The 12,884-nt window shown below is 33.8% G+C and overlaps 1 protein-coding gene across 3 annotated transcripts; it reads right to left on the reverse strand.

The window, feature by feature from the left end:
• Positions 1–975: 975 nt before the first annotated feature.
• LOC135839845 (vascular endothelial growth factor receptor 3-like) lies at positions 976–12,280 on the reverse strand. Of its 3 annotated transcripts, none has more exons than XM_065356069.1 (19): positions 12,146–12,280; positions 11,474–11,598; positions 10,946–11,111; positions 10,519–10,646; positions 8,535–8,676; positions 8,415–8,465; positions 8,295–8,336; positions 8,173–8,214; positions 7,956–8,086; positions 7,754–7,874; positions 7,449–7,673; positions 7,178–7,357; positions 6,922–7,088; positions 6,718–6,840; positions 6,516–6,642; positions 6,270–6,351; positions 6,074–6,179; positions 2,829–2,997; positions 976–2,344 (listed from the first exon to the last, which is right to left on the reverse strand). In XM_065356069.1, the coding sequence occupies exons 1-19, from the start codon at positions 12,204–12,206 to the stop codon at positions 2,226–2,228; spliced, it is 2,307 nt and encodes a 768-aa protein (XP_065212141.1). In that variant the 5' UTR covers positions 12,207–12,280; the 3' UTR covers positions 976–2,225. The 3 variants fall into 3 exon arrangements, with proteins under 3 accessions (XP_065212141.1, XP_065212140.1, XP_065212142.1); XM_065356068.1 differs by having other exon boundaries at positions 979–2,347; XM_065356070.1 differs by lacking the exons at positions 976–2,344; positions 2,829–2,997 and adding an exon at positions 3,031–3,546.
• Between the last annotated feature and the right edge of the window lie 604 nt (positions 12,281–12,884).

The following is a 12,884-nucleotide window of genomic DNA, read 5'->3' on the forward strand; positions in this document are numbered from 1 at the left end:
TAGATTAAAAATCGTATTATTTTTGTAGGTAAGTCTTGCAAATCTTTCATGAATGTGAATAAAATTCAAAAACGGGTTTCTTATTTTTAAGTGAATGTAATTATGATCAATAATTATTATTTGTAAAAAAAAACATTTTTTTGATTCTTAATATAAATTTTAAAATTTGAAACTCCAATAGAATAGTGAAGATTCAAGCCATGGATTGGAAATTTTTCCTGCAGTCTGTTGAGGTCTCTCTACTCCGATTCTCCAAAAAAAAAAGGTTGAAGACGACACATCCTTATCGGCTTATTAAACACCCTCTCGGCAGTTTTAGATATTTATCGTGAAATTCCAGGAATGCCTGTTCAAGAGTGAATTTCTGACCAATGTGTAAGTAAATTCCAGAAAAAGCGGGGGAAAAAAATCAAATTCTCAAAGAAAGTATACGAGTTGAATAATTTTCGACAAGATATATCGTCTCGTGCCTGCGTCCTCTACACGATCACAGGACTCGAAAAAAATCACAATTTGTCCTTTTTGGAGCTTCCAGTGGGGTTTCAAATTTCTCCAAAAATGTCAGATCCCTTTGGAATGGCAAAAAATGATCTCGACTGAAAAAACCGAGAGCTTATGTAATTATCTGCCAACAAAATTCAAGGTGATAGATGATTTGATGATTCATTGGATAATTATTCTCGTTTCGAGAATAATTTTCTATCCATATTATTTTATCTGCGTGAAACAACAACGAACCGGAAACATTTTTTATGTGATAAAAATTTACCAGCGAAATTAAAAACGTGAAATTTGATTTATTTTTGTATTCGAGCGATCGAGTGTGAGTAATTTTTGAATGTTGAATTCGGTGAAATTGCATTCATAATGTTCTACGAAATTATTTGCAACTTATCGATATTTTTCCACATTTATTGCGCAAATTACTTAGATAGGTGCCCCAATGCCCCATGTACCTAATTAGTTGAAATTATACTGCGTCATTTTTTTCAATATCACTTTATTTTATATTTTTTTAAGGGTGGGTGGATGAACAAGTCGGATACCACCCCCAATAAGACTAGATTCGATATATTCGCCTAAGTAAATAGATCAAGTACGTAGTACGTACATAGATAGGTAATGGTAATTAATATGATATGTAGGTATCTACAGGGTGTTCCAGAATAACCTTTCACATTTTGGTAACCACTGATCTGTGTTCAAGTGGAGCTAGGGGAATGGTAAAGGCGGTTATAGGTAGCCAAAGCATGCCGAATTATGTTTCAATAGTTATTTTTTGCCCTGGAGAAGTATATGGCTGTACAGTGTGCTTTTACTGTGAAGGCCTTTTTTAAAAATAAAGGGTCCTGGAACTCTTTACTCTTTACTCATCAGTAACAAAGCTCATTTTTATCCAAACAGTGAAGTGAATATACAGAATGTGCGCTTCCAGTGTACAGAGAATCAGTTGATAATACTCGAGAAACCTCTACACTTCGCTAAGTTGACTGTTTGGTTGGGCGTGGCTAAATTTGGTGTAGTGGGACCATGTGTGTTTAATGAAACAGTAACGGTGAGGGGTAAGGCAAAATGTTAAACGAGTTTCTTGTTCCTGAACTGAAAGGCAGACGTGACGATGTATCTAGAGTTACTTACTAGGTGTATGTTGGAGCAACCTGTCATTCAGAGACCAACACAATTTATGTTTAGCGTGTGAGCACTTTGGTCATTGAATAATTTCGTTGAACACAGAAATTTAATGGCCACCTCGATTCCCTGACTTTTCCCCCTGATTTTTTTTATGGAGTTACCTCAAGTCAAAAGTGTATCAGGATGAATCTAGGACTCTAAAACATCTTCTAGGTAATATTATTCGTGAGTCGAGACTGATTGGAAGAGAAGTGTTCAATAATTCGAAAAAATGTTTGATCGAATGTGTCAAAAATGATGGAAAATATCTCGATGGAAAAATTTTTAAAACTTAATTTTTAATGATAACTCAAATACATGGTCTAAAAACGGCATATTTCTACTTCATTTTGGTTGTAAAAGAATTTTTGTAAACGTTTTTCTCTCAGAGTAATGAAAAAAACAAATGTGAAAGGTTATTCTGGAACACCCTGTACAAATCTAAATTGTGGCGAAAAATATGAATAGGATAATCACAGATGTATGAGTTAATGCCTATAGTAAAAAATATATGCACTATAATTAGTATATTATCCATTTTTGACTGCACAGTTTTATCTTTTGTAAGAAACAGGTCCATTTGTATAGCTCCATCTGACATCATGTCTTTGTGCAAGAGTAGGATTTCCATGTGTAAAATGCATTGTGCTTACAGGTCTGGTATTATTACCACCTTCTGTAACAAATTTCCCTTAAATGTAGTCGCTAGTCAAGTATTAGCATTAAAAGTAGATCTTTAGTTGAACGCGCTTTAGTTTTTATTTTAATCTCGTGATGTAATGATGCAGATCTTTAATGTTGAAGTTGGACAAAAAATGTATTCAATTTCCCTTCAATTTCTAAGGTTGGCAAACTAATTCACACTACTACCTAGTACCGGTTTTACTGTATTTTTTGACGAAGATACTTGCAAAATTCCAAAATCGAAAATCATTTCTTTAAAAAATGTTCAAAGTTTAGGAATTTCGAGAAAAACTCTAAGTAAGATGATGTAAAAATCTTGAAGTTTTTTTAAGCCATTTTTTTGCTGCATTGAACTAAAAAATTATTTCAGAGAGCCATACTTATTATTGGTTTTTTGTTTAATTTAACACATGTCTTTTGTCTACAAGCAAATGTACAAAATATTAATGATATGAAAGAAAAATTGAAATTACCTTGCTCATTTGAAGGTCTCAACACAGCGTATCCCGGATTATCAAATAGTGTGGAAGGATTTTCAGCAGGTGTCGGATGTTTGTACGAATTCAGTATTCTTAAATAGTTGTCGGTTTCTTCTAATTCAGCCTTTGTTTTCTCGCATATTTTATTCAGATTAGTGTGATGCTGAAAAGTGGAATTTTATGAATATTTTAACTGTCTTAATCAATGTATTTGAGACTTGTTGTAATTATAATAAAATTAGTATACAGATTATCGATTGAATCCGAATTGCGTCCTGAGACAGAACCTCTCCAAATGATGAACCAACTGTGTACCACTGACACGTATCTTCGAATTGCGTCCAAAGGGTGTACGAATGATCAATAAATTGATATCCAAGTATAGGTAAAATGCAATTGATGGGCGATCACGATATTAAATTTTTTTCAGGTTTTGATTTTTATAAGATGAGTCTATCTGTGCATTTTTTAAGTCACATCTTCGATTTTTTTTGCATTCTGTTTTTATTTTCCAGTCAACTCTTAGTTTTAAGTGAAGTGAAGTATTCAAATTTGCAATTTTTCGACAGCGATTTAACATTTTAAAAGGTTTAGTCTTTAGTCTTCGGACGCAATTCGTGTGTTTACTTTAAGAACGTTATTCGCAATTCTCCGCATGTTCCTGCCTCCGGGACGCAATTCAGTTCTTGCAAAATTTATGAACAAATAAATCCTGAAAATTTTGAAATTTTATTGCATCAAGTGCGAATTACGCGTTCTTATAATTTCTTTAATTTTCAAAAGGAAAAAAAGGCAAAATAAATATCTACTTATGGATTTGTAGAGTTGAAAAAGGTCAACGTTACAAAATGTTTGAAAATGAATGAAGTAAGTAGGTACAGTTTTTTTCCAGACTTGATGATTTTGTTTTTGATTTTATTCAAAAAACGGTTACCTACTGGACAAAATTTTGAATTTGAAAAGATAAAAATTTTTTGTAAGTTTGTTGTTAGTTTGTTGTTTAAAATGGTTTTTTGATAACTGGAGAATCCGCAAATCCGCTGGAGGTGCTAAAGCGGTTCGAAACTATCATCAGTCACTCGAGAGGTGGAAAATAGATAATATACCTACAAACAAAACATCAGCTTTCTAATTCTAGGTCAATTCGAGTTAATTAGGTATAATGTTTTCGCATTTTAGGCCCAAATTTATATTTTCAAAAATTCTCCAAAAATCGTGACTTCGGGAAATCAGACAGAGGTTAATAACTTTAAGAAGCCTGATAGGAATACAAATGACCTTTAAAGGTCAGACAGACGGGGCATTGACCTTTAGAAGCCAGTTAGGGAGACAGACAACCAGGATTGAGAAGCCAAGCAGGTAGATCAATGACCTTGCGAGTTCAGACACACAGGTCAATGACTACAGGAAACCATACAAACGGACAGAAATACAACTTCGAGAAGCTAGACAAATGGGTCAATGACCTTGAGAGATCAGGCATGAATACAGACGACCTTGAGAGACCACATAGAAGGGTCAATGATCTTGAGATGCCAGACACGAATACAGACAACTTTGAGAAACCAGATAGACTTAGATAGACGGGTCAATGACCTTTAGAAGCCAGCCAGGCAGACATACAACCAGGATTGAGAAGCCAAACAGATAGATCAGTGGTCAGTGACCTTGAGAGTTCAGATACACAGGTCAACGACCTCAGGAAATCATACAAATGGACAGAAAGACAATCCTGAGAAGCTAGAAAAATGGGTCAATGACCTTGAGATATCAGACATGAATACAGACGACCTTGAGAGACCATATATACAGGTCATTGATCTTGAGATGCCAGACACGAATACAGACGACCTTGAGAAACCAGATAGACGGGGCAATGACCTTGATCAGGCGTTCAGGTAGACATATGACCTTGAAAAACCATGTCTGCGGGTCAATGACCTTGATAGACCCGACATACGGACACATAGACAACCTTGAGAAGCTAGACAGACAGGTCAATGACTTTAAGAGGTCAGACAAAACCCAAACGACTTTTTGAGGCTAGACGATTGGGTCAATGACCTTAAGACATTAGACATACGACCTTGGAAAGCCATACCGGTGGGTCAATGCCTTTAAGGGGCCAGACAAGAATGCAGACGATCTTGAGAGGTTAGACAGTCAGTCTGACAGACGACCTTGCAAAACTAGACTTGTAGGTCAGTGACCCTGCGAGTCCAGACAGATGGGTCAATGACCTTAAGAGGTCAGACAAGAATGCAGACGATCTTGAGAGGTTAGACAGACAGTCTGACAGACGACCTTGCGAAGCTACGCTTGTAGGTCAGCGACCTTGCGAGTCCAGACAGCCGGGTCAATGACCTTATGCGGGCTAGATATGTAGATATTTAAAAAAGGTGATGAAATTTCATGTTTCAAAATAAGAGTCATCTTCCCACAATATTATAGCTTCGTCATAAGTATCCGGGAAAAGTTTGTGGAATAATTTATGGAATTCATCAATGATGACGTTTGAAAACATTTGACCCCCTTCGACCCTCTGTGTTATTTTGTGTACACAAATTGATATCTAATACATTTGAAAAATTGAAAATTCTTATTCAGAGAAATTCATTCCTCCAAAAGACTGGACTTTTGCGATTGGACAGCTGCAAATCTATAGAAATGTGGCTTATACGTATTTCGGTAATATTCTAACCCTTGTCGTTTATGACCCACGCCACTTTCTACATGATTAAAAGGTCAATTTTTTTGTACGAGAATTTCGGTCCTAAAAATACAGTTTTTCTCACTTGTACTATAAATGCGACCCTCAGAACGCGATTTCGTTTAAAATATGACCAAAATAACCAAATGCATGTGCTGAAAAATACAAAATTTTAAAATTTTCATTGAATTTTATCTATTTTCCCTCCCTTTTGGTTTATCTCGAGGACATGATAGGTACCTCAAGTATAGGACTGAGAGCATCGCCATCTTGTATTTGGAGATGTTTTTCAAATGAAACGATTCAGCTGTTTGGGTGATGAAATTTGGGCTTCAAAAATTAGAGTCACCCTTCTCCTCTCCGCCCCCCCCCCCACCAATTAAACCTTTAGCTTCACTTGCACCTGAAAAAAATTTGTGAAGTGATGTATGGACCGAATACATCGGTGATGGTATTTGAGAATATTATGACCTCCTTCCTCCTCCTCCCTTCTGAAACCCATACACTGATAATATAGAATCCAACTAACCGATTGTATGAATTCTTCGAGCACACGTCCGAGTGCCTCACGTAGCTTCGTAAACGATAGTCTCAGTTTCGGATTACGATTCCAGCAGATTTTCATGATGGCGTATCTGTAAATTTTCGTATTCATTATGCACAAAAATTTTTGATGGAAGCATGATATGTAGATACTTATAATTAACGAAAGATTGCCGAATTACATTTCATCTGGGGCGAACTTGGGTTGTTCCGGTCTGTGTCCAGATAATAGTTTATCCAGTAGGTTGGCTGCATGCTCGATACCTTTGAAAAATGAAAAATGAAGCATAAATGTGTGTATAGGTGAGTGAATGAAGGATACGGATGCAAAACGAGAATTATTCCAGGAATAGGTACATATGAGTTGAGTTTATAGTCGAGTGATGAGAATATAGTTGAGTATATTGTAAATGAAGGCGAAAATTTACCAGCATATGGTGCGAGGGCTAATGAAAATATTTCCCACATTGTCATAGCAAAAGACCAAATATCGGATTCGATTGTGAATTCTTTATCTTGAATGGATTCGATGGCCATCCACTTTACAGGCAGTGCCTATTTAGAAAGATAGAATATTATTTCATACTCGAGTATTTCCAAGTCAACATTTTTATCAACAATTTAACTCACAATTCTTCTATTCTTGTATTCTTCGACTTCGTACATGCTCTTGCTCACACCAACAGCGGAAATTTTTACCATATTACCCTCCGCTAATAAAATATTCCTAGCTGCCAAGTCACCGTGTACGATCTAACAATATTTACAATAGATTAATCTTGACAATTTTCTAGATAGAATATAGTAAGAAAATATCCAATTGATATTACACACCTGACGACTGGCCAAATACTCCATACCGCTAGCAATTTGAAAACTCCAAGTGATGAAATCAATAATTTTAATTGGTACATTTTGACTATCGCTGTAGTCCCCATAATCAATCAGATCCCATTTAGGGTCATACATTTTGGAATCACTGAGGAGATATTCTTGAGATTCTGCGAAGGGAAAAAGTTTGTGAAAATTGTCTACGTCAACAAAATAAACATGAGATTGTTCGGGGGGGGGAGGGGGAGGATGGACATACCTATCGTTGGCCCATGGGATAATACGCTGATTCTTTGGTTTTCAGACATCACGCTTCGTCTCGATGCTAATTCGAGTTGGTTTTTGTTCTTAAATTGCTTCAAATAGTTGGTTCTTCGTTTTAGTATGAAATCTCGTAAATTTCCATATTTGCAGTATTCCACGATCATAGATAATTCTCCTGAAATTGGTCATGAATGATGATGAATTTCCTCGCTCGGTTTCACATACCTATACCTATCAACCTATCTTGTAGTTCTACAAATACGTACCTTTTGGCGAATTTCCAGTACATGCTCCCAGTAAATTGACTATATTTACATGATGGCCTAAATAAATCATCGTTTTTAATTCTTCGTTGATGGCTTTCATGAATAAAGGACTGTCACATTTGTATATTCGCACAGCAACCACCGTACTTATACCTTCTTCGGTTATACCATTAGCTAAGGCTTTTCTAATAACTCCAAAATTACCAGACCCTAGAAGTGTATTACCTGAAAAGGAAAAAAATTGAATCGCTGTTCTACGTCATGTCAGCTATAATTTTATTGAACCACGATTATTTGAAATTTACTGCATTCTAGTTTTTCCGGCGGAAATTCGAATGGTTTTTGCTCCGAACGAAGAGTAGATAAGTAAGCTATTGGTTCCATTAATTCCCATTCAGATGCAGCTGCTGGTTTTGATTCATGTTCCTGTGATTGGACAATGGAATTATTGTTTTGGGTATATTACGATGGTACGATGGTGATGAAAAATTTTAAAATGTTACCGACCGATGTTGGTGTTTCAGATTTCTTCCTCGAGCATACGAATATCAATAAAGATAATATTATTACGAGGAGAACAGCTACACCTCCGGCGAAAACGTACCATTTTTCTTTTACTAAAGCTAAAAATCCGGGATCTGTGCAAACGTTTCAAGAATTTTTTTTTTTATTGGATCCAAAAATGAAAAAGGAATTAAGCTTAGAGAAATTTTGGGTCTCTTACTTGGTTTCCTAGGTGGGTTGTCCGGGTTCGTCTGATTTTTTTCTGCGTTTAATTATCGAGTTATTAATTTTTTTAAAGTAAATTGGGTTTTTTTATTGAAAAAAGAAATTTTAGCCACTTACTTGTATCGTGATGTGGCTTGATTGTGGTCGTCTGATGTTTTGCTGAAATAATTATCAAGTTATTAATTTTTTAAAATCAATTCGGATGTTTTATTTAAAAGAGAAATTTTGACTACTTACTTGTATTGTCATTATGTGGCTTGTCTGTGGTCGTCTGATTTTTTCCTGGAACTAATTATCAAGCTTATTAACTTTTTAAAAGTAACTTGGATATTTTGGTAAGTACTGTTGAGACTTTACCATGAACCAGCACTTGAATTTTATAGGTTTGATCTGAATTACGGTACCTAGCTGTACAAGTAAAATTAGTGGATTGATCGTTTGGTTTGGTTACATTGTATCCAACTTTTGGGTCATATGTGTAGGTAGGTTCTTTATTATTCTGCAACAAAATTTCGATTCCTATTTTGAATGCGAGTACATACATTTGAATTATGTTTTTATATCATTAAAAGTATTTTCATTAAAATTTTCAAACATTCGATACCTTTACCTACTCTAATAGTCCGTAAAGCATCTGAATTTCAAATCGCGTGTACCTACCTGAATCTATTACCTATACCTACTACAGAAGTGTTGATCAAATATGATAATTGAATGTTTTTGTGACCTTGTCAACATTTAAGCTTATTAAATCTCTCTATTTTTTTAAAACCAAAGCACCCTATAAAGGAAGCAGTAGGGTAAGATATGAATAAGCTCAAGACAATCTTCTTTTTGCAGGCTTCTAATTTGTGGTGGTTGGAGATAATTTTAGGGCTCATCATCATAATCCTGACAATTTCTAGGGAAGTGTTGACATTTTTTAGCTTTATCTTGGGCACTTGTTGATCATTTTAAAAAGTAACTTTTGGTTACCTATATATTCAAAATTTTGATTGCTTGAGTTCCTTTTTTTTTCTTCTTATTTTCATGAGAATTCAATTTTTTCAAATCTCATTGTTTCTTGCCAAAAATTGCTAAAAATTGCCGCTTGTCTATAAAAAGTTCCAAATACATATCTCACCTTTTTTTCCAAAAATTGTCCCACAAGTCTCGAAAAGTTGCAAAAAATCTCATTTTTTCGTCAAAAATTGCAAAAAAGTATCGCTATTTTGCCACTTACGTAGTTGAAAAATGTCTTGCTTTTTGCCAGGAATTTAAAAATCAAGTATTTTACCAAATTGCTGTAAAAGTCTCAAAAGTTCTGCTTTTTCAACTAAAAATTGTGAAAAATTGACAAAAAAAATTCATTTTTGCTAAAAATTTGGTAAAAAGTTTGGCTTTTTTGCCAAAAATTGCTGAAAAATAATTGCTTTTTTCATAAAAAATCCAAAAAGTCTGTTTCAAAAAGTCTTGCTTTTTGTCAGAAACTGAAAAATCTCGCTTTTTGCCAAACTGCTGTAAAAAGTCTTGCTTCTTCACCTAAAAATGCAAAAAATTGTCAAAAAAAATCATTTTTGCTGAAAATTGGTAAACAATTTGGTTTTTCTGCTAAAAATTGCTGAAAATTATTGCATTTTTCACAAAAAAACCAAAAAGTCTTGATTTTTTTCCAAAAATTGCACATTGCCAAAAAAAAGCTCTGTATTTTATTAAAATTGTTATGCTTTTCCGCTCAAAATTGCCAATAAATTTCAGTTTTATGTTGAAAATAGCCCAAAACATGCGAAGTACCTAGTCTCACTTTTTTTTTACAAGTATTTCAAAAAATTGAGAGAGAAAAAAAAATGTGAAAAATGTAATTTTCAGATCTTGATGAAAGGAGATCATTGAGATGGTTGAAATAACAGGAGGGGGGGGGGGATTTTCAGCAAGTTATTTCAAAGTACGGATTCAACTTTAAAAATGAGATTTTATTTTGAAAAAATTGAAGTTGTTATTTTTTCGTAGTTGAATCTAATGTAGAAGAAACCAGAAAGGAAGTACGTATGATGATTTTCTACGAAGACACGAGTTTGATAATGCGTTGAAATTTTCCCAGAAACGCTCAGTCAAGACAGTCGAACCGTCGAACGTAATTTTCTAAGACATGATTAGTGATTTGAAGTTCGGGATTACTCATTTTTTTTACAATTACTCATAAGATGGGAATAGAATACTTGTAGAAAAATATCTGCTTAGATGTGATCAGATACAGTAATTTTTCCCTGGGCTAGCTTAATAAACTAGGTATGGTATGGGTATTTACCTACCTAATTATTGATTAAACAAATAATTCGAGATCAATTTTTAAAATACGTACTCCTTCTTTTTTCAATTCAACTTTAACGTTGGGAGAGGTAGGTCTGCAGGGTAATGTAATATTATTGACTTTGGAATTCGTAACATTCAATACCAACGACTTGTTCATGGCTAGGAAATGGTTTTCATCTGTGAAATCAAAAATTAATCAATATAGCTAAAAGGTTAGGTTTCGTGGTGAGGTGATTCTCATTTTCGAAGTTGGTGTTGGAATTGGAATATCTTCTTCCTGACTTAGAATTGATTTTTTTAGTCTCAGAAAAAAATCATTCGTTGGTCTCAAATTCTATTACTCGATATGTTCAATGTTGTATCATTTTATACAGAATGGGTTATAGGTAACTTGAATTTTGATTTTCAAAGTAGTATAGGAGGTACCTACTACCTACTATCAAATTAGTAAGAACATTCAAAATAATGCGCCTTACCGAAAAAGTAGACATAGATTTCGTCAGCATCATTGTGGTTGTTTTTTGATCGGCATTTGAAATTTCCAGTATCCAAATATGTGTACGAGTTGCTGTTTAAAGGAATTGTCCAATTTTCTTGCCCATTTTGAACTCTAGTCGATGGATAAATAGGTTTCAAAACAGTCTGCAAAAATAAAATCGCAATAGGACAATATTTCAATGATAGCGAATTAGAACATGAGATTCTCGTGATAATAATGAGTAGGTACTATAGGTAGGTAAATGAGCGAATGATTTCAAAACGAGTAAATTTGTGATATTATCTCAAAATGATGAACTTTCTTTCATTTTTTTTTTGTTGAAATTCGCAAGCCTAGATCATTCCAAAAAAGTACCTATAGTCTCTTGAATAAAAAATAGGTAGGAAGTTTGAGTAATATGTAACTGATTGTGAGATTGTCACTATATTGTATTAGGGATTCTGGATTCTGAACTTTCAAAATAGAGTAAATAACTTGAATAGAAAAGTACATATTATTAACTTACGCCATTGTGATGCACCAATTCAACTGGTCCGTTACTCAAACAGCTCAACGAAGTCAACGAAACTTTTGCATTTTTTCCAACTTCAATTATCACAGGCTCGCCTTTATTTGATGAAATTTTTATACCTGAAACAAAGTTCGGAATTTTTTTTCAGACGAAACAAAACAAATAATTTTTTTGTTAGAAAGATGAAAACCGAAAATGTTCTAGTGTTATCACTTTTTTCCAATACAAAATTTCAAAAACCGTCTGAAAAATTAAAAAAAAAGGAGTTGGTGTGAAATTTTTTTTTGTTGTTTAAAATCCCATCATTTTGTTGTTGTTTCAAACACTGTTTTAAACAGTTTAAAATTATGATTGAAAGCTGTCGCGTGTTTTTTCCATAATTTAGATATGTACCTAATCGTTTTCCTCCCTTCAAATTGAATGAAATTCTCCATCTTTACTTGAATATACGAGTACCTTGGTGATGGTCTGACGGTGTGTTGAAAATAAATACATTTTTGTACGATTGAAAAAAATCAAAATCAAAATCCAAATAGACAGAACCGTCATTATGAGACTTGTCTTCATCTACAAGAAATTAGAGGAATCTGTCTAAAGTGTCATACGTGACGGTTGTCCTTTTAAAAAGTACTTTCACTAATTGTAAGAAATTATTGAACAACTTACCTTCGATTAAAAATATAGAACTTAGAAGTAGAAAAAATCCATAAAATAATTCAATTTTCATTATTCAATCAATACACAATTTATTTGGCAACAAATTGCAAAAAAAGAAAAATGTCATTCAATCACAAATTAAATGCCTATATTACAAGCAGAAAGAACACAACGTTAAACAACCATCATATCTATCATTAATTAAACGTTTCGAATCAAATGAATGGAATTGAATGATCAAGAATGAGTCATATTGTTATCTTTTTCTTCAGACGTACGTATAGATTAGTTGCACCTTTAACTATACCAAATTACCAACGTTTACCTAGAATACGTACATTTACGATCGGAAATTAGACGATGAGATAATGATAAAATGCAATTTAGTTTACATTTTGTAAATTCAAATACTTTCTTAGGTATAATCATCTTCAAAGAGCATGTTGAACTTTTAAAAGAGCCCGCCAACTGTTACCTATAATTTGAATAAATCATCGAATTCTTCTGAAAAAGAAAATAATGTCAAATTACTCAACAGGTTTACGAACATTCTTAAGATTTAGAAAAGTTCATTCCTGCTTTATTATCGGTGAGAACAATACCTCCCTACTTAATAGTAGCTTAATTACGTAGGTAGGTCTAGGTACCTATGCATGTACATGATTCTGACTAATCCAATTTTTCACTATTCAAAGAACATAAATAATGGGTAAATACACCCAAGTCTAGGAACGAAGCTCTCTTATCA

Source organism: Planococcus citri, chromosome 3, assembly GCF_950023065.1.
Source record: "Planococcus citri chromosome 3, ihPlaCitr1.1, whole genome shotgun sequence".
Lineage (NCBI taxonomy): Eukaryota > Metazoa > Arthropoda > Insecta > Hemiptera > Pseudococcidae > Planococcus > Planococcus citri.